Genomic DNA, 22439 nt, shown 5'->3' with positions numbered 1-22439 from the left:
ATAATTAAACAGTAAATACAATTTTACCCTTGACTTTTGCTTTTTTTAAAAATGTGAAAGTTGAGTTTTTGGTCCAAATGAAAAGGTGCTGGTTGCTAAAATAGACCTTCATAAAATGAAGTGGGTCTATTGTAGCAAACCCTTTTATAATAATGGATATATATTCCCATCTAGATGGGAGGCATATTACAAAGAAGATGAGTGATATTTTGACAACAAAAATCAAACAACTTTAATGACAACCTTTTTTTCTCTCTTCTTATTGGACAATAACAATAGAGAGAAAAAGGAAGAGAGAAAATAAAAGTATAATGTGAGTATGAGAGAGAAAGTTGTCACAAAAATTGTTTAAAAGTGGTTGTTCAAATATCATTTCTCTACAAAGAAACCATCAATGAAGGATAAGAAGCTAAAAATGAAATTAATACTGTAATTTAGCTATCTAACGGTACAAATATAGATGATCAATAAACAAAACTATAGAAAAATAAAAGTTTCATCTCTTCATTTTATTAGTACTTCCTTTCTCTTTCTTTTTTTAAAATAAAAAAAAATCCTACGCAGGAAAACATATAGAAAAAGCTCAAATTGTATACTTTTTTTTCTAAGGAAAATTGTATACTTTTGTGAGCTGTGGATGTTTATGGAGTATTATTGTAGTACAAGATATAACGTTGACTGTGTAACATGTACTAAGTTAAAGGTGCCCCTAATATGGACCCTCCTAAAAGTGGCTCATCCATGGACCTTGATTTTTACCGCCTATGTCGGGTAAACTCCAACTCCAAACAACCGAAGTCATCTTTTGTTTTTCCATTCACCACCATTTTCCAACCATAATTTCCCCTTTGGCCCTCACCATGTACTTACAAATTGATTTTCTTTTTATGTGTTTTTATGTGTTTTACAAATAGAATTTGCTTAACGAAGAAAACTTATGTTGGTTGGAATTTTCTTCCCTTAAGCAAATTCTAAATTGATTTTCTCATGGCTGAAAAAAAAAAATCAATTTCAATCATAATTGACCTTCTGAAAATTTAGGAAATTGAACTTCAGAATCCTTTAAGAAAAAATAATTGACCTGAACAATTAGGAAGCTTTGCTGGTCTAGTCGCACTTGAACTGTACCGTAGGAGAAGAAAGTGGAACACAACATTTTTTTTGATTTATTTTTTTATAGATAAAATGGAAATAACCGGTTATGACCTGTAAAATTCAAGGGTCCGTGGGTGAACCACTTTTAAGAGGGTCCATATTAGGGGGATCCCTAAGTTAAAGGTTAGTATGGATTTGTTGGAAAATTGGTGTAAAGATGGAAAGAAATTGAAAGGTTGGGAGATTAAACACTAAGTTATTAAACTTTGATATAGTGTTGTGTGAATTGAAAAAATAGAGTGTGGGGGTCCCACATAAAATAGAACACACACATTAGTAGTGTTTAAATAGTAGTATTTAATTTTAAATACCTGATAATGATGAAAATAATAATTATTATTATTATTCTTTATTCATGGATATCACTTCCCATAATTTTAGGTTATGTTTGTTGTGATAAGATTGAGAATCCAACTGAATTTTCTATCTTTCCTTCATTAGTTTGTTTCAGCTAATCTTGTGAGTTTGTTTCTTTTTGAACTTATCCGATTAGTTTGTTACTTGAACTGATCTGTGGGTTGCTTAATTTTTAAGTTTACTTAATTCTTAAGTTTCTCCAAATTAGTTACAAACTCTCCCTATAAAAGGAGAGCTCACCTAGTTCAAAATTCACACCAAAGAGTTTCATTGAGTTGTCGGGAACTCTTTCTCTCTTCTCTCTTTCTTGACTTGTGTTGACGAGTCTTTCTTCTCTTTATCTCCTTTTTATGTCCCTTCGGAATTAAAAGTGTTCTTAAGACCATAGTCCCTTTTCGGTTCAATGTCCCTTCAGAATTAAGAATGGTCTTAAGTTCATAGTCCCTTCGATATTTTTATGTTCTTCGGAATAAATAATAATTTGAGATCATAGTCCCTTTTTCGGTATAATGTCCCTTCAAAATTATGAATGATCTTAAAATATATTCTTCTTCGACTCTTGAAGAAGTTAGACGTTAGGATGATGTAAAACCATATTTGAGTGATCATAGTATCATAGTTGGAGAAGTTAATAATTAGAATTGTGGTAACATCATATTTGAGTGGTCTCAGCGCCATAATAGAGTGGTAACAATACCATATTAAAGTGGTTTCAGTATTAAGGAATGGTCTTAGTACCATATTTAAGGGTGTAATTCTTGAACGGTTTTCTACGGTGCAGTAGTTAACCGCACAGTTGTAACTGGGCTTGTTTTATCCTGGAGGCGGCGTGGTTGATAGTCTGCCTTGCACAATTTTGGGCAGTGCCACGAAACGTCTTAAAGAGAGCGACCTGGTCGTGACTCAACCTAGTAACAACTTCGGTAGATAATAGAATTTGGAAATCCAAATACGACAGTTTGGAAATCCAAAATCAACAGGATTCTTCTTAGTTCAGATATGAACTCGGAGAAAACTACCAAATTCTTTTCAATAATCTATATTTTTTCTTTTTTCTTTCAATAATCTATTATGATCTCCTTCTCTAATTAAATATAGAATCTTGTTGAGTAAATGACGAATTAAAAGGTATTTCTTGTTGAGTACACTTTGAACTTTTTTTAGGTGAGAAGTCAATCGAGTATAACTAATTTTCTAACAATAGTTTCTCGTATATTCACTAGTCTCGTAGTTATTGATTATATGTCATCATGCATCGAACACATTATGCAAATAAAATAATGTGACTTGTTTTCCATAAAAAAAAAAAAAAAAACTTGACTTCCTTTCTTTCTTTATTATATTCAAAATTAGAGACCATTTTATATTAGAGTTTTCTTAGAAGGAGGTATATACACTTTCATTTTTTTTTAAGGAGTATACACTTTCATATAAAAGTTTTGATTCCGTTAATAACTTCAATCACTAATTTTAACCAAGTTTGTTAACTATGTCTCCTGTTACATGTCGCGTTTTCTCCCAAAATATAAATGCTAATGTCTCAAGGTTTCCGTAAGATGAACACTTGGGACATGACCTTCCCAGTGGTCATGTTTGTCACAAGTAAACATTTGTGTAGTAGAACTTGATATGTAAGTGCAGACAAACAAAGAGATAATCACATCAACAAAAGCGAAATAACGAAATGAAAATTAAAAGATTTACTCCCTCCGTCCCAAATTATAAGCAAAAAAATTTCATTTTCTTTGTCCCAAAATATAATCAAAAAAGACCAATTTTTATGTTATTTAAAAAAAAAATCATCTTTTCCAAAGTAAAATTAAATGCAAATTGCTTTCAATTTGTTCTCCTTTCTATTCTCTCCATAATCATTAACCAATAAGAATTGTTTTTACATCTTTCCATGAAACTTATTCTAAGAAGAACACAAAAAATTATAGTACCTCCAACTACTATGTTTTTGTTTTCTTAATAAGTGTGAATTTGTGTTTTTTGCTTATAAATTGGGACGGAGGGAGTATACGTAGTTTCACAAGATTGAGAGATTAAAATGACAGGCCTCACATTTTATGGAGAATATGGCTTAACCCTTTTAGTTTTACAAGATTACACAACAACTTATATATTAAGAGTATATTCCTTCCCATTAGGGTCTGGAAAGATTAGGACAAGTGCTGTTATCATCCTAATACTATCTTTGAGTAAACATAAACAAAAAAAACATCATAATACGATCCTTGTCAATATTATTATACTATAGTTGATAATGGGCATTATTGCTTTTGATATTAATAATTACAACCAAATATATTTCATATACATTTTCTATGTCTTCTTCTTTTGTTTGAAGTTGGACAGGTATTTTCATTATCATCTTGTTAGTTGGCTTTACTTACCATTTGTCTTATTCGTATAATTCTTAAATTTCTTCTACCACCGCGAGCTGAAATGCTCTTATATATCTAAATTAAGGTGACAACTACATTAGTTATCAATAAAAAATGGATAACTCTACTCACGTTGAGTTGACATCAATCAAAATTATTTATTTGATTAATACAATAAATACATAAAAAAATGTAAATAATTTTAATTGATGACAACTCAGCGTGAGTAGAGTTACACACCTTTATTGATGGGTAAATAAGAATTTTTCTTAACTTAATTCAAATGAGTAAATAAGAATTTTTCTTAACTTAATTCAAATGAGTTTGATTTGTGAAATTTTACTGTATTCATAGGGTTTTTGGTATATTTAGTGGCGGATCAAGGTTGCACTTATGTACCCCTCAATTTGATAATTATATGCTAATAATTGTATTTTTATTCACTTTGAACACTCTCATATTTAAAGTTTTGCACTGCACCAACTTTTTGGAAAGATCCTTTAGCACCAACTTGTCACTTAGTTTATGTTTCATTTTCAAAGGGACCATAATTGATTCTGGATGTGTAGAATTGATTTTGACATGTTTTGTTGTTGTCAAGTAGAACTGATTCTTATTTTATAATTGATTCTACTTGAATTTAAAATTGATTCTACTTGAAGTTAGGATTTGTAGTTTCTAATTCTAGAATTGATTTTCACACATATATTTATAATTCAACTCACTTTTACATGAATTTATTCAAACACAAACCACTTTTAGTCAGAAACCACTAATATTACAAGGCATAAACATATATTAACCTTAAAATTTAAAAGTGAAATGATATTAAATGAAGTGACTAAATTATTTCTCTTTTAAATTTTACTCCATCCGTTTCAAAATGAGTGTCGCTTTAGCCAATTGCACACAGATTAAGGAATGGAATAAAGTAGTCAAATGTCATAGCAATTTTACCAGATTATCCTAATCAACTATTGGTTTGTTTTTCATTAAAGAAAAAAATAATACTTTGGAAGTAGTGTAATATAATATTAATTGAAGGGTACAATTGAAAAGAAAAAGTTATTATTGCATTGAAAATCGAAAGTGACATTCATTTTGAAATAATTTTTTTTGGCTAAAGCGACACTCATTTTGAAACGGAGGGGGTACTATTTATGTGTGTTTGCCCAAATACTTTTGATTTAGGGTTGTGTTGTGTCCAACTAAGTATTTTCTTTTTAATATACTCCCTCTATTTTTTATCTTTTGATGTTTTAACACTTGACACAAGTATTAAGGAGTAATTAAAGTACATAAATATTTGTATGTTTTGGACTAAAATGTCCTTATTATAATTAAATTCACATGTGATAAGTCAAAGGTCGCAACTCTTTAATAGTTTTCCCCTAAAAAAAAACTCTTTAATAGTTTTATGGTGTGTTTTTCAACAAGGGTAAACTTGAGAAAAAATATTAAATATATTAAAACATCAAATATTTTGGAATATAGTTGAAGACCTAAAACATCAAAAGAAATAGGGAAATGCTAACAAGTGCCCTCAGGGCACTTGATAAGAAACTTAAAGTAGTAACTTTATCTTGGAAATTGTGTATTTAACTTATTGAAATAGTAAAAAACAACTTTTTCTACATGAAATTTCACAATTATTTCCTTTTTGATTCCTTAACCATTATTGCCCTAAGGGCATTGGTTAGCAAAACCCAAAGAAATAAAATGGAGGGAGTAATACACATTCTTAAAATGATTACATGTATGTGTACGGGAAATAGTTCAAGCAACATAAATGATAAAATTATTAGGTTGAATGTTGTAGTTAGGGTTCGAATTCCAACTCCTTCACTAAAATAGTAACAAATGTATAAAGAGAGTAGTTAAAAACTTAAGAGTCTTGTTATCTTGTGTCCTAAGAACAAAAGTTAAGGAATCCAAAATTAGAAATTTTTCATAGAAAAGAACAAAATTGTGACTTAAAAAAGTTGAATAGAGTTGAATGCACAATTTTTAAAACATTTATTTCTATTTTAAATTCTTTAACATGCGCCGTTGTGACACGTGTTAGCATTTGCCAAAACTTAAACATAAAATTTTATCTTAGAATGCATCATCCAATAGCTAAAAACTTTAAAAATTGGTTATTCTATATAAAAACTTATGGATTATTTCGTTTTTTTTACTTCTTAACCGGTGCCTCTATCTTAAATATAGCATTTAACATGAGACTAAGTATATAAAGATAAAATTTGAGAAAAGGTATTTTTTAAGGAAAATTTGAGAGAAAAGGTTGGAAAGTCGGCACTTGCCTTGCATTGCATGAATGCAAAAATGTAGTGGTCCCCACATGCTTTGCTAATAGTACTATACTATCATACCCTCAATAATTGAACACGTAAAATAAAGCAAGGTGGGACTTTCTCTTTTCTTGTGTTCCCATTTGGATCTCTATTTCCCTTCATCCATACACATCTCACTTTTTTTAGAGATATCTTTCATGGTCATATCACCCTGGCTTCACCCTAGGGCTGGACATCGGTCGGTTTCGGTCGGAAATCGGTTCCAAAACCTCAACCCACTCTTAACCACGGTTTCAACTCCCAAGCCCACTTCCGACTGTTTAAAGACTCGGTTTAGTCGGTTTCGGTTTAGTCGGATAAGACGGTAACTCGGGTGGGTTCAGTCGGTTAACCCCTTATGGGCCAATTTGAATTTGGGCAATCATTTTTTTTTAAAAAAAAATACCTTCCAATAGAAAAAATTCTGGTTATTTTCTTAGTTATTCTAAAACTGGGCATGTGTTGAGATTAAATATATATAGTTTTTCAAATTGGAAGAGTCAACGTATTTTTAAGCTCATTCATACTTATCTCAAGGTTAATCAGTTGGCACAACATGCTAAATAAATTATAATTTTAAACCACTTCAAAGAACCATAACAAGACATTAATTACAGTCATCCAATATAAAAACTGAACATAAGCTTTTTCACTATCATTATAAATCAATAGAGCAAGCTTCATGGAGATTTTTCACGATACAGAAACTTGAAGTCGGCTGCTGCAGAAAACAATGAAAACCCATCAGCAATGATAATTATTCTTAATCTTGATAGGAGAACAAAATAGCAAAAAAGGTGGTTATTTATGTAAACATTTGTCAAGAGCTTCCATTCTAAAAAGGTATAGAATAAAACTAAGAAATAAGGCCATCAATATACACAAGTGATCAAGGAAAAAGAAGCAAAGAGAGCATTATTTTCATACATACACTTTGAATAAGCCAATGGAACTAAGAAATAACCAATATAAGAAGCAAAAAGAAACAGAACTCGCTTAATCAGGTTAAGAAATTGATTTTAAACATGTTAATATAAACCTTATCAAAAGCAAAGACAAACATGTTTACTTGCATACATAGATACATAAATACATACATACACTTAAAACATAGCAAGGAAAACATGTTTACTTACAACTCCATACACTAAAACTCCATACATCTCTGATTGCTATTGTGTACTTGGCTCATCATTTAAGTTCAAGATCTGTCTCCAAAACATCAAAAACACATCAAAAACAGAAGTTAGAAGATATCTACATTAATCATTAAAAAAAATATGAAATCATTGATTTACAATTACAACAATAAACAAATACAAGTGATCAAATACACACAAATCAGTATTATGCTTTCAGAGAAAATATCAACGTATCAGTAAAAAAAAAAGTGATTATTTTGTTTATCATCAACCCTAAACGATAGAATGAAAAATCAAAACTAGCTTTTACCTTTTTATCAGTTAGTGATCAAATCTGCTTCTTTCTTTATGATCTACGAGTAAAAAGCTGAAATAAAGCAACAATAAAAGAAAGTGTTAATCAAAGAAATAACAAACAAGCTTATAAATAAGAAGTAAAATCAGAGATGTGTTGTTCATAAAAAAAAAAACCCAAAATAAGAACTGCAACTGTCACTTTTACTCATCTTCATAAATTAAAAATGACAAAATCAAAACCTTAGCTTGTACCTTTTATCAATCGATGATAAGAAACAGAACTTAATCTTTCCAAATGATAGACCACCATTGCTTGACGGTATTGGATAGGAGATGAAAAAACCTAGGTCAAAACAGAAGTGTGTGAGACAAATTTCTCTAAGAACAAAGTGAAAACAGATAAATAAAAACATTACATACGATGTACCGATGGTAGATCATCGTTGATGAGAAGAGAGAGCTCGAACAAGCGAAATCTGGAGGTTAAACGGCTGAGGAGAAGTGAAACGGCGGAATTCTGGGGTTTTATGCGATGGGAGAGGAGTCTGAGAAGTGGTCTTTTATATCACAATGCCAAACGACATCGTTTTTGAGTGGAGACTAACCTTTTTTTTACTATATTTTGTTATCTGGGACAACCTGTATGTAACTGATGTTATATTAATTAATTTATTAATATATGTAGAATTGGGCCGGACGGCAGCGGTTTTCGCTGGGCTTAAAGAATGAAACCGAACCGATCCAGTCATAACCATCTCAACCCAGCTTTGTTAACCCGTGTCACCCGGTCAACCCGGTTTATCCGCCCGTTTCGGTTTAAAGTGGGCTGGGTTATGCGGTTTCGGGCGGAAATGAGAAATTTGTCCAGCGCTACTTCACCCTTTATCAACCCTCCCCTTCACATGATCCCACACTCAAGTGGCCCCTAAATTAATTCTTAAGTCCTCGATCAACATTAAAATAATCACAACAGCGTACATTTTTTCTTTTCAAATTAAAACTTGTCTATTTTGCCATACACAATTCAGTTTCAAATAAAAAATAAAATATATAGCGTTGGTATATCATAAATTATACGCTTATTAAATGTGGATAAATCCTTTTAAGACACATATCTAGACGTAGGCACTCTACATTTAGTTTCAAATTATTCTCTCTTCTCATATGTTTGACCTCGCATATTGAGATTGATGTTCCAATATCTTATGTCAAAATTTGCATGTTCAAATAGCATGACCGTATAATGTGTGAACAATACAAAAACATTTATGAATATATCTTTTGTTTCCTTAAAAAAAAAAACTTTTCTTAATAATTTCATAAATTAATCACAATTGACGGTCAAATTAATTAGAGAAAGATACAATTGAATTGAAGGCATATCACTAAAAAATGTGATTAATTTGAATTGGACATATAGTTTAAAAAAAACAAAAAAAGAATTAAGTAGATGAGATTAGTTTAATATGAAGAGGAGTTTGTTTACTTGTAGTTGTACTTACTTAGCAAGTTACCATAGTTATTGTTCCTTGCATTCTGTAGTGCAGTACCAGCTGGTTAATTCAGAAGTCAGAACCAAGCGGCAATAAACAGTACCGCTAGCGTACAAATTCATTTATTCTCTTCTCTTCTCTCTCTAGTTTCACTTTCACTACATTCTCGTGAAACTTACCAACGAACGAACCTTCCTTTTCTTCCTTCTATCTTCTTCTCTCTCTCACAACCAAGATTCACACTTTCAACCCTGCTTTCTTCAGAGGAAGTACGTGAGTTCATTTCTTCCTCATTCTTCTCTCTCTCTCTCTTGTGTTGTGTTTGTGTCGGTGCTTCTTGTTTTTTGATGAAATGGTACAGTTGGGTTTGTTTGATTGGTTCGAAATCGCGTAAAAATCGCATCTTTTATGTTATGGATGAATGAAATTTTGTTTTTTTGTTTTTAATTCAAACACTTTCAATCAGAAATGTTTAATTAATGGCCTTTGTTCCTGTTTGATTTTTAATACTAATTAATAAATGAAATAAAATTGAACCATAGTCTTATCTTTAACCAATGAAACTGATGTGTGTGTGTGTGTGTGTGTGTTTTTTTTTCTTGAAAGCGATCATGTTTGATTTTATTATTATTTTAAGATTGAAAATTTGTTAGGATGTTATACATACTACTTTCAGATCAAACCTTGGAATTGGAATTTCATATGAAGTTTCTTTAAGCCTACTCTAGAATTAAGCTATCTTTCATTTGCCTTTTTTTTTGTGTTGACCCTGGTAATTCAGAGTTCGGCCGGAGGGTAAGTATAGTCCGGTAAAAAATTGTTCCACCTAGGAATGAAACTCAGTTTTCCCAAACAATTCCTCTACCGGAAGCTCATTAATCATTTGAGTCTAATTACTTACTTTCATTTGCCTATTCTTGATTATGACACTTTAATTTATGCTATTTGAAGTACTGTTAATATTTTCTTAAACAATTCATAAGTACTGTTAATATTTTCTTAAACAATTCATAAGGGTCAAATTGTATCCTGCTTGTGAATTTTCTCATGCTTCCTATTGGTTGAGAAGAATGGAATATTTGACTTTTGTTCAGTTACTTACAATTTTGAATTGGAACTTGATATGGGTCAAATCAGCATATGGTTTTTGTTCAATGGAAATGCTTTTGAGAAGCCTGTAACTCAAATTATTTCCATCTTGTAAAAAGCTAATAGGATAGCAATAGCATCCAATGCTATCATATTCCTATTATTGTGTGATTTATTATTGGATGATCCACGTAGTCCAATATTGTAGGGTAGTATCCAATATTATTCTTGCAAGCTATATCATGATTTAGACTTGAGCTCTATCTTATAGTGAGTCATCTTTTTAGTCATACTCAATCATTGTTGTATGATTGTATCGTCAATAATTAACTGTAAATGGTGACTCGTATAGAGTTTATTTGTGGTTTCAATTTTTGACTTATCTTTGATGTTTTGTAGAAACCAAATACATGATACTACAATCTCTGATGGAAGAAAAGCAGTTGGATTTTGATCAGCCACTTTTATCAGTAAGGCGGGCATCGTCAACAGAATCTTCTGAAAACAACAATAAAAGGAAAACCGAAAAGGCAGTATCAAAACGAACTCGTCTTCCTGCTTACAAATCAGAGTTGAAGTCAGGTCCGGTGAGTAACCCTGGAACTGTTCCTTTTGTATGGGAGAACACTCCTGGAAAACCTAAGGATGAAGGCAAATTACAAACAAGGGATATTGAAGAGCCTCTTGTCGCTCCGAAGCTTCCACCGGGAAGGGTTTTAAAAGTCGAACAGCAAGATTTTGATAAAATTCCTAAGGGCACATCGGTTAGTCAGTCCAGAACAGGAAGCACTGTCTCCAACTCTATGAGTGTTGCATCTTTGGGGAGTAAAGAGGAAAATTATGACAGTAGAAATGAAGTGGTTCCCGAAAAAGAAAGTTCAGGTTCCGATCATGAGGACGAGACCTATGTAGACGCTCTTGATACACTTTCTAGAACTGAGTCATTCTTCATGAACTGCAGTGTGAGTGGTTTGAGTGGATGCGGTGATCGAGACATTCAGCCATCTGAAAGTTTTTCAGCAGATCAACAGGCTCGTGATTTCATGATCGGTAGGTTCTTGCCTGCAGCAAAGGCAATGGCTTCTGAAACACCTCATATTCAATACGCGTCAAGGAAGCCAGTTGTTAGACAAGAACAGCCTAGACAGGTAAGGAAAGTAGAGGGTGCAGCTAAGCCCCGTCCCGTGGATCAGAAATGGCAAAAGGTTATGCCACATTATGTCCAAGATACAGGCCGGGAGGAAAGTGAAGATGAAAGCGATGATAATGATGCATATGAAAGCTATGCACCGAAAGTTTGTGGACTGTTTCCTCGGTTCTGCCTTTTGAATCCATTACAAGGATTAAGAATGGAGGATAAGATTGTAAATTCTTCAATTCATGGAGTGCAGGGTAAATCAATTGCTTCTCACAGAAGAACTGTGAAAGAGGTATTCATTATTCCCAACCTTTTTTTCGCTTTCGTTATTATTTGCTCTAATATTCTTTTCTTTACATTTTTTCCCCACAGCTTCCCAGAACTGCTAATTACGGGAAAAAGTCCCAATCTGGCTTTACTAAAGAGAAGGATATTCTGTGTATTCAGGAAAAATCTAAGCGTGACATTGATCCACATCGAAGAGGTTGCGACAAATTACCAGCCTCTGTCAGGACTAGATTTGATTCAACCTGTGAAAGCCCTGTCGTTGAGAAAACTCTATATGTAGATTCTGTACAAAAGGCTTCTTCTGAAATGACGTGTCCAACAGATCGCAGAGAGGATGATTTCGAGGCTATAAGAAAAGATAGTAGCATCAATACAAATCTTTCTATAGTGTCTTCAATGGAGGATAGTAAACACATGGTTGTTGTGGGTGGAAAACCTGGATTACAGCCGAAAGGATCAGTGTTTCTTGATTCATCTCTCTTGGTTTGTTCTGATAGATCAAGTGATGATATACAAATGAAGAAAATGACAAATCATTCCAACAAAATAAATACAGAAAAGCAAGGAAGTAACTTAGATCACGGTTTTAGTGAGACATCAGGACCGAAAATGGCCGGACATAAGAAAATAGAGTCGAAAAATGAAGTTCCAAGCAATAAATTAAGTTCCAATGGCCTAATTCAGAATCCTGATCCATCGAGAAACTTGAAATTGGCTAGTGACTCGGAATTCGGTTTAAAGAGCCAACATGCTGCAAAATTGGTGGATCAAGAATGCGCTAATGTTCATGACTCTAATGTGAATCGTAGTAATTTGACTAGCTTAAGGGTGGTAGGTGGCAGGAAGAATGACTCGGAAAACCCGTTTCCTATGAAGCTAGGCCACACAAAGACATCATATACAAGCTCTGTGAAGCATCCTCTTGCACTTCCTTCGCCTAAAGCTCCTTCAGAGTCTTGGCTTAAGCGCACTTTACCTACAGTTTCCTCTAAGAATATGTCTTCACGGTCTAACCTTGCTGCCGGCATTTATGCACCAGCTCAAACTCCCAATGCAGCACCACTGAAACCCAAGTGGGAAATGATCGTTAAAACTAATGCTCATCACGGGCATATGAGGTTTGCTGAGGTAATTCGGTTAATTCCTTTGATCATTCAGGGTCTGTTTGGAATTTACTTATTTGAGCTTATTTATTGGCATATACACTTACTAGACTGTTAAATAAAGTTTATGAAAACTACTTATGACATGTAATCAGCTGTTTCAGCTTAGTCCCGTAAGTTATCTATGATAGCTTATGAAAACAGTATGTGGCTTATATGAAAACATTTTGATTTTCTTTTTTCTTTTTATAGAAATAGTTTATACATAAGCACTTATTTGTAAGCGCTTAAGCTATACTAGCTTAATTAAGTTGTTTATCCAAATAGGGCCTTAGTGCAACTGTTATCGCTCATGTGGTTGGTGATGCTTATGTTCCTTCAATTTTTCGTTTCAGGAACTGGCACCTATTCCGGAAGCCTGATTTTCTTAAGAGTGGACTTCTGATAATATGATTTGCACTCTGAATTTTCAACCTTTTCTCAATGTAATTATTTGCTCTCTTTGTTTTCATCCTACAGGTTGATCTCCTTTTTGGTTCTATATACATATAGGTAGTATACAATTCAAAGTATAAATCAAAGTTGTCTTTTTATTATCCTGTAAATCAAATGTAATAAGTGGTTTCAGTTCAAAGTTGTCTTTGTAACAAGTAACAACACCATCTTAATGGTGATATGTTCCTGCAATAATTTGGAGCAAAGGTCTTCTGCCCAAAAATAATTGTATCTTCAAAAGATGCTATAGAAAATAATTTCATGATAATTGAAGATCTTGCTCTTCAATTTTCTTCAACTGTTGAGTAAATTGTTAATAGTCCTAGTATTGGTGTGTGATGAAATTCAGATACTAAAATATCCAATCTATTTTTTGGCAAAACTACTGTTTTTCAATTGATTCTGAAAATTGGATTTGTTACAGAAGTGGTCAATCTAACATGAACCTTGTGCGTAGTTTATGGGTGCTTCAGAGGTGAAAGGACACTTTCTCCGCCAATTCTATATGGCAGGGGTAGCACTTGGGTGACATTGTAGTTGGTGACATTGATGACATTGGTCAACCACAATGTCACAAGTGTACAAAAAAACAAAACATGCTTGTGTGAGAGAAAGAAGAAAGCCACTTGTGACATTGTGGTTATATGGCAGCGTAATTAAACTTACAAAATCAATTGACACTGATCCAAGTCTTCACTCAGAAACTTCGATCCATTTAGTGTGTTTGGAACTTTGTTTTGAATGTAATTGATTTGGTAAAGTTTGTGTTTAGTAAATGTTTTTCCATAAGTGTAATGTACATTTACCATGAAACTCCCTGTTGTAGGGTCTCTGCACAAGTGTTTCAAGTCAAAGTCGTTAAGTGCAGAGTTATAATGTTCTCTGACTCTTGAAAAGAAGATATGTCTTATTGTAAAATTCCTCCATAATGAAATATAAAATAAAAAATAATAAAAAAATAAAACTATAAATATGTGGTCCAATCTCATTCATGCATAACCTCAAAATCTCTCTTTCAAAGTAAATTCAGTTTATTCATGTCTCTTTGTCTAAAAGCATGTTACGATTCACATGTCTTATGCATCAACAATCACTCGCCTCCCTGGTTTGATTATTCTAAACACTGAAGCATGTTTTAAAGTGAATTCTCGTTGATGACTAGTACCCCCTTGGCAATAACTACCTATCTAAGGTACAATATAATATGGAAAAGTCCTTTTCCAATATTCCCTATCCTTAATTTGCAAAACGTTCTTCTCAACATTGAGATATTGTAGAACCCTGAAATTTAATAATGTAGATGGACTTAAAATGTTTTTCTAGTAAACTTGTTCTGATTTTGATTTCCAACGAAATTCAGATGCAGTGTAATATTGGTGATATTCAGCATCGATCTTTCTTCGTGAAAATCTGGCAACATCCTCTTTGGTATTTTGTCATACTTGTACAACATTAAAACTAAAACTTAATGGAAATAAATAAATGCTGTGATGTTGTTAAAGAACTAGTAAACATTTTCAACCCACTAATAAAAACAAATGAGGAAATAGAAGATTCAATAATTCGGAGAAAATCACTGAACACAACAGTCTACGCTTATACCACTGCGACAAAAAGCACAGCTTTTGGCTTTTCACAAATCATCTGGAAATGTATCCATGATGCTGCAATTTTTTCGAAGTGTCTCTGAGATTAAAAATTTGAATTTCTCATATTTTAGAATCCACAAAATCTCATAGATTAAGAAAGGGAAATAGCATAATAAGTTCACTATAAAACTCAAATCCTTCATATACATAACTAACAGTAAGGATAGGATGAAGAAAATGAGAAAACTATTTGATCAGCCGGAGCATGTTGATTTTTGCCAGGCACAAGAACCACCCTAGAGTTTGCAGCCTGAAAACAATGCCAAATATTAGACCAATTTATTCTAGATGTTCCACCTAACAGTGAAACAGCCATTAATAACTAGAAAGTGTTCACTATTTTCGCCCTGTTATGAAATGTATTTTACTCACTTCATTCTCGTCAGTATCATCGTCAGGGAATTCAGAATCAGAAGACCAGGATCTTTAACTGAAACAGTGAAAACAAAAATATATATCAATGAGCAGATCAACAGAATTTCAGACTCATGAACTCAAACCCCTTTCTATGATAATACACACATCTTTCAGATTCACCAATCAATCCTCGACAACCAAAAGCAAAGGAAAAGAAAGATTTGATATGCTACTGAAGCCATTCTAAACAATTACATTGTTCCATTTCCTTATTAACATTCACCAACAAAACAAAGAAAGTTTGTCCAATTTTATAAACTGATTTAATTCACAAAGGGAATTTCCATAAAATTGTCTTAGTTGTCTAACCAGTGAAGCTATTTATTCATTAACCACGCTTTAAGTTTTGGATTAAGTGAATCCCTCGTAAAAGAAAAACAAAGAAAAGAAAGAGAATTTACTAAAACTTGATGACACAGCTTCCCCGGCCAACATGTTGCAATTGGTTTCTTACAACAGCCAGCTTTTCAAAATCAGCTGATAAATTTCTCGAACAGACTATCTGGATCTCTGCTAAAAATGTGGCATTTTCTAAGAAAAACTTAACAAATTTGAGTTCATATTGAGCTCCTGTTTTTTAAAATGAAATCGGAATAAGCTGTTTTGTATAAATAAGTTGTTTTGTATAAATAAGTTGTTTTGAATAAGCTGTTTTGCACAAATAAGCTATTTTGTATAAATAAGTTGTTTCGAATAAGCTGTTTTGCATAAATAAGTTGTTTTGAATAAGTTGTTTTGCGTAAATATGTTGTTTTGCATATATAAGTTGTTTTGAATAAGTTGTTTTTTAAAATGAAATCGGAATAAGTTGTTTTGTATAAATAAGCTGTTTTGAATAAGCTGTTTTGCACAAATAAGTTGTTTTGTATAAATAAGTTGTTTTGAATAAGCTGTTTTGCACAAATAAGCTATTTTGTATAAATAAGTTGTTTCGAATAAGCTGTTTTGCATAAATAAGCTGTTTTGAATAAGTTGTTTTTGCATAAATATGTTGTTTTGCATATATAAGTTGTTTTGAATAAGTTATTTTTTAAAATGAAATCGGAATAAGTTGTTTTGTATAAATAAGCTGTTTTGAATAAGCTGTTTTGCACAAATAAGTTGTTTTGTATAAATAAGTTGTTTTGAATAAGCTGTTTTGCACAAATAAGCTATTTTGTATAAATAAGTTGTTTCGAATAAGCTATTTTGCATAAATAAGCTGTTTTGAATAAGTTGTTTTGCATAAATATGTTGTTTTGCATATATAAGTTGTTTTGAATAAGTTGTTTTTTAAAATGAAATCGGAATAAGTTGTTTTGTATAAATAAGCTGTTTTGTATAAATAAGTTGTTTTGAATAAGTTGTTTTGCACAAATAAGCTATTTTGTATAAATAAGTTGTTTCGAATAAGTTGTTTTGCATAAATAAGCTGTTTTGAATAAGTTGTTTTGCATAAATATGTTGTTTTGCATAAATAAGTTGTTTTGAATAAGTTGTTTTTTAAAATGAAATCGGAATAAGTTGTTTTGTATAAATGAGCTGTTTTGAATAAGCTGTTTCGCACAAATAAGTTGTTTTGTATAAATAAGTTGTTTTGAATAAGCTGTTTTGCACAAATAAGCTATTTTGTGTAAATAAGTTGTTTCGAATAAGTTGTTTTGCATAAATAAGCTGTTTTGAATAAGTTGTTTTGTATAAATATGTTGTTTTGCATAAATAAGTTGTTTTGAATAAGTTGTTTTTTAAAATGAAATCGGAATAAGTTGTTTTGTATAAATAAGCTGTTTTGCACAAATAAGCTGTTTTGTATAAATAAGTTGTTTCGAATAAGCTGTTTTGCATAAATAAGCTGTTTTGAATAAGTTGTTTTGCATAAATATGTTGTTTTGCATAAATAAGTTGTTTTGCATAAATAAGTTGTTTTTTAAAATGAAATCGGAATAAGCTGTTTTGTATAAACAAGCTGTTTTGCACAAATAAGTTGTTTTGCATAAATAAGTTGTTTTGAATAAGCGGTTTTAAAAAAGTGATCCTAATAAGTTGTTTCGAATAAGCTGTTTTGCATAAATAAGCTGTTTTGAATAAGTTGCTTTTTAAAATGAGATCGGAATAAGCTGTTTTGCATAAATAAGTTGTTTTGAATAAGCGGTTTTTAAAAAATCATTCTAATAAGTTGTTTTGCATAAATAAACTATTTCGAATAAACTATTTTGCATAAATAAATTGTTAAGAAAAAAATTATAATATGGGGCTTTAATTTAGTGGGCTTGGTGGGAGCTTTTTTAAGTGGGCTTTGAAATTTGGGGCTCTATTGACATCTGTACTTATTAGAATTAAGCTTTCACTTGAGGTGTAGAAAGCAATTATGTTGGATGTAGAAAGCAATTATGCACGGTGCATAAGGATCTCCTTATGCACCATAACCACGGATCTCTATTGAATTATTTTTTAATTAAAATTAAAATAGCTATTAAAATATTTTTAAACTTATTATTCTCTCGTCCAATAAATATATAGTATAGAGTAGATAAAAATTACTTTTGACATAAACAGTGTATCATTCACCTCTATTAGAAATCAATAGAATTTAATAAAAATTTCTTTTAATATATTTTCTTGGTTTAGTTTATATCTCCTATTTTTGTTTACTTTATTATAATACATTTTTGGATTTTAGAAGGAAAAAATTATGAATTATAATTAGATATTATCAAATTTATATTGTAATTACTCGAGTCAATGAAATTATTTTATTTAAAGAAAATAGAAGGAAATAACTCAATTTTAATAAATAAATAAATTAAATGACTCATTTTCATATGTACCATTCAAACACTTCATGACAACATAGTTTTTAGATAATAAAAAAAAAATTATTCATCTCCTCCTCCTCCCTTTTACAAATAATTTATTCATTAAAAATTAATTTGAATAATTATAGTTTAATTATTTAATTATAGCATACACGGAGGATGCATATTATATTTAGCATTTTGGTGCTAAATACAAAATAAATTTTTTATTTAAATTTTTTTAATGTTGAATTTAAAAAACATATGGAATATGGTTTTAGCACAATCTCTTCATTAGCCGGGACTATAATACATGCAAATGAGACCCTATTTATCCTTTAACCACCTTCATATATAAATTTTTCAAGTCAATTGTAGTTAATGGTTTAAATTTATTTTTGTTGAATAATTTTTCTCAATGAATTGTTTTAACTTTATGTGCACTTAATTTAAAATTTTATTGTATAAATTCATTTAGTGTTTTTCATAAGCAAATTCTACAAACATGTAACTTGGATCATATCATTTAGCCATCTCTCTATCCATGTCTTAATTATATTATAATATCTTTTTTATTGTTTTTATAAGAAAAAAATGGTAGACACTTGTAGTTTTCACCTTTACAAACTAAAATATTGTTTTTATGTAAGATACAATCTTTCATATTCAATTGAAATTATTTGAATAAAAATGAATTGAACTTTTACTTCATTTTCCATATTATTGATATTTACATAAAAACTCTAAGTTTAGACTACATAAATATATTGTAGTTTTCATTTTTTAATATATTATACTTACTTCATAAACAGAAGTCTCATTTATCCTCTTCTCATTCCTTCAATTTTTTTTAATTCTCTTCTACAAATTCACAAGAAAATATTATCATATCCAAATCAAGTAACAAAAGGAAATAAGAAAATTAGAAAAGTAGACTAATAAACATTATATCAATAAAAAAAAGTGGGGCAAGAATACTTGGTCAATCCAAGAGTTATAAATGAAAATTGAAACTTACTAAACAATTGTAAGTTTGTAACTAATTAACCAATCTATTCATTAAAAAATTTCATTACTACAATGAGTGAGTAAATTATCATAGCTAGGGAATATTTTTTTTTTGAGAGACATAGCTAGGGAATATGAAAAATAGTAGTTTAAAGGTTGGTGTGTCAAAGTCTTTATAAAAATATAATAAGACATTAGTAATTAATAAAAATGTAACTAATGAGTTCATCAATGTAATTATTTTAATTTGTAACTTACAACCTTTCATTAACCTTTATTAAACTCTTCTAAATATTTTAAGAAATATAATTATTTGTTGGCTAAATATATTATTTGAGTGATCATTTTATTTTGTTCGTTTGTAACATTTTTCTTCAAAAATTATTGTAATTTTGTATTTTATTTTACATAATATTAAAATATCTAAGTTGAAAAATTCATGAGAATAATATTATTATTTAATGAAATTTAACATTTTTGTGTTCTATATTTTTCAAAAGTATATAAACATGATAAATAGATAAAATATACTAAAAATATAAGTGTGCAGATAAATACATACTTTTTTGATAAAAAGAAAATAAATATAGATGATAATAATTATGACTATGTTCATATAAACTAAATTCAAAAAATTAAAATAATTCATTCAAATATATATTTATAAATTGTTGAATTTTATTCAAACTATATGATCGATGTAAAAGGAACTTGAGTATCTATAATGTCATAGAAACCAAAGAATAGCCAAGAGATGAATAGTAAAAAACAGAAGAAAAATTATAGACTTAAATGCTCAATTAGTCCCTTAACTTGATTTTAAGTATCGGTTTGGTCTCATAAGTAATAAAATGTTCGCTTAGGTCCCTTAACTTTATTTAAAGTAACGGTTTGGTCCCTTCTGTTAATTTAATTCAAAAAAACGTTAAATTTTGGTCCATTAACTTATTTAATTAGTATTAGTTTGGTCCTTTAACTTATTTAATTAGTATTAGTATGATCCCTAAACTTAACATTTTTTTGGAATTAAATTAACAGAAAGGATCAAACCGATACTTTAAATAAAGTTAAGGAACCTAAACGAACCTTTTATTACTTATGAGACCAAACCGATACTTGAAATTAAGTTAAAATTATAATACCAAATTGAAGAGCCACCATCCAATAGTTTTTTTGGAGAGAGTGATGATGAACAACCATTTTTCATAAACTTCTTCTTGAGCAACAACGATGCATCCAAATTAACATAAAAGTATCCTTTATCTTCTTTCGTTAATTCACATAAAAAAATTTCACATACACATTAAGGAATAAAATAAAATACGAAAGAAAGTCGGGAAAATAGACTAACAAACATAATATAAATAAATAAAAAGTAGAGCTTAAATATTTGGCCAATCCAAGAATAATTTGACTCCCTATCATGACATAGAAACCAATTGATAATCAAGAGATGAAGAGTAGAAGTGAGTAATACAAAATTGAAGATGTTCTATCCAATTATTGCTTGAAAGTGGCAATGAACAAAACCCAAAATTTGTTGCAAAAATCACATATTTATATACACAATCTTTTTCAATGTAGGACAAATAGTCTCATTAGTAGACTAAGGTAAAGAAAAGGTACAATAAGCAAGAATTATATCTATCCGATTTCCAATGTTGTTAAGGGTTCTTAATTGCTCAACTATAGACCAGAGTAGATGATAAAAGACACAATGAGATCCCAATTGTTTAAGAAAAATAGTATTCCTCTTCTACAATAAAAATTCACATACACATTAAGGAATAAAATAAAATATGAAAGAAAGTCGGGAAAATAGACTAACAAACATCATATAAATAAATAAAAAGTAGAGCTTAAATATTTGGCCAATCTAAGAATAATTTGACTCCTTATCATGACATAGAAACCAATTGATAATCAAGAGATGAAGAGTAGAAGTGAGTAATACAAAATTGAAGATGTTCTGTCCAATTATTGCTTGAAAGTGGCAATGAACAAAACCCAAAATTTGTTGCAAAAATCACATATTTATATACACAATCTTTTTCAATGTAGGACAAATAGTCTCATTAGTAGACTAAGGTAAAGAAAAGGTACAATAAGCAAGAATTATATCTATCCAATTTCCAATGTTGTTAAGGGTTCTTAATTGCTCAACTATAGACCAGAGTAGATGATAAAAGACACAATGAGATCCCAATTGTTTAAGAAAAATAGTATTCCTCTTCTACAATACTCTCACGTACTCTCAAATTGAAATTTGACACATCCATATGTACCACGGACTTGTTCATAAGACATTTTATAATCAATTCATGTAACCGTTTTTAATTAGTGAGGAATTGAAAAGCTAAGTAAAAATTTAAAAGGTTGAAGTCAATATATATGCACTTCAATGTCTCACCTGTTAAATTGGAAGGAAAAAAGGTTGAAAGGCTAATCATAGGCACATTGATATAATTAATTCACTCGACTTTATTTAAGTAATGTGGAATTGAAAGGCTAACAAATTTTTTAAAGGGCAATGCTAACCAGTGCTCCCGGGGCACTGGATAAGGAACAATAAATAGCCAATGAATAAATGGATCTCACTTAATTCATCTCAATTAAAGTGTAATATATGTCAACTAATTAAAAATAATAAAAGCTATATTCAATACCCTTTCAATTCTCAAAGGCACGACTATTATTATACAGACGCGTCCTTTCCATTCCATCTGTTTACACAACCATATCACTGCTATTAATTATCTCTCTACCATCATCGGTACTATATTCATTCAAAATTCTTTTTTTTACGCTATTTCTTTTAGGGTTAATTAAGTTTTTAGTCCCTATAAATATTCACAGTTTTATTTTTAGTCCCTACAAAATAAAATCACACTTTTTAGTCCCTGATACATTTTTCTTAAGCATTTTAGGGACTAAAAATACTGATGGAAAAATTTTATAGGGACTAAAAATGTTGGTGGAAAATTTTATAGGGACTAAAAATGTTGATGGAAAAATTTATAGGGACTAAAAAGTGTGATTTTATTTTGTAGGGACTAAAAACAAAATTCTGAATATTTATAGGGACCATTTACTTAATTAACCCTTTCTTTTATACGCTCAATTTATTAAGTCCCAATTTATTAGGTATGATTCAAACTTCTTTTTTTTTTCCTCTTGTTTTTATATGTTATTTGTTTTACATCACGTAAAGAAAAAAATCCCTTGAGTAAAATTTGGAGGGAAAAAATTATTAAGAAATGAAGCCTGGATATAATAGGAGTGATTTCCGAAATTGAAATCACAAAGGAAAA

General features: G+C 30.4%; 1 protein-coding gene and 2 long non-coding RNA genes across 4 annotated transcripts; 1 reads left to right on the top strand and 2 right to left on the bottom strand.

The window, feature by feature from the left end:
- Window positions 1-6741: 6741 nt before the first annotated feature.
- Window positions 6742-8546, bottom strand: LOC146931729 (uncharacterized). The gene is made up of 5 exons (XR_015006804.1): window positions 8095-8546; window positions 7927-8017; window positions 7688-7744; window positions 7372-7443; window positions 6742-6956 (listed from the first exon to the last, which is right to left on the bottom strand). It is a non-coding gene; the product is annotated as an uncharacterized LOC146931729 (long non-coding RNA).
- Window positions 8547-9312: 766 nt separating this feature from the next.
- On the top strand, window positions 9313-13578 carry LOC146931728 (uncharacterized). 2 transcript variants are annotated; one of them, XM_085703299.1, is made up of 4 exons: window positions 9313-9436; window positions 10656-11686; window positions 11767-12810; window positions 13181-13578. In XM_085703299.1, exons 2-4 carry the CDS (start codon window positions 10667-10669, stop codon window positions 13205-13207), a joined length of 2091 nt encoding a protein of 696 aa, XP_085559425.1. In that variant the 5' UTR covers window positions 9313-9436; window positions 10656-10666; the 3' UTR covers window positions 13208-13578. The 2 variants fall into 2 exon arrangements, with proteins under 2 accessions (XP_085559425.1, XP_085559426.1); XM_085703300.1 differs by having other exon boundaries at window positions 9313-9440.
- A 1231-nt stretch (window positions 13579-14809) lies between these two features.
- On the bottom strand, window positions 14810-15917 carry LOC146931727 (uncharacterized). Its single transcript, XR_015006803.1, has 3 exons — window positions 15748-15917; window positions 15302-15359; window positions 14810-15179 (listed from the first exon to the last, which is right to left on the bottom strand). It is a non-coding gene; the product is annotated as an uncharacterized LOC146931727 (long non-coding RNA).
- Window positions 15918-22439: the final 6522 nt, after the last annotated feature.

The sequence above is a fragment of the Medicago sativa genome, chromosome 4 (genome assembly GCF_051527215.1).
Source record: "Medicago sativa cultivar Bolivia chromosome 4, Bolivia_mono, whole genome shotgun sequence".
Taxonomy (NCBI): Eukaryota; Viridiplantae; Streptophyta; class Magnoliopsida; order Fabales; family Fabaceae; genus Medicago; species Medicago sativa.
The sequence above is the reverse complement of the archived record's forward strand: the minus strand, read 5'-3'. Positions and strand labels throughout refer to the sequence as shown.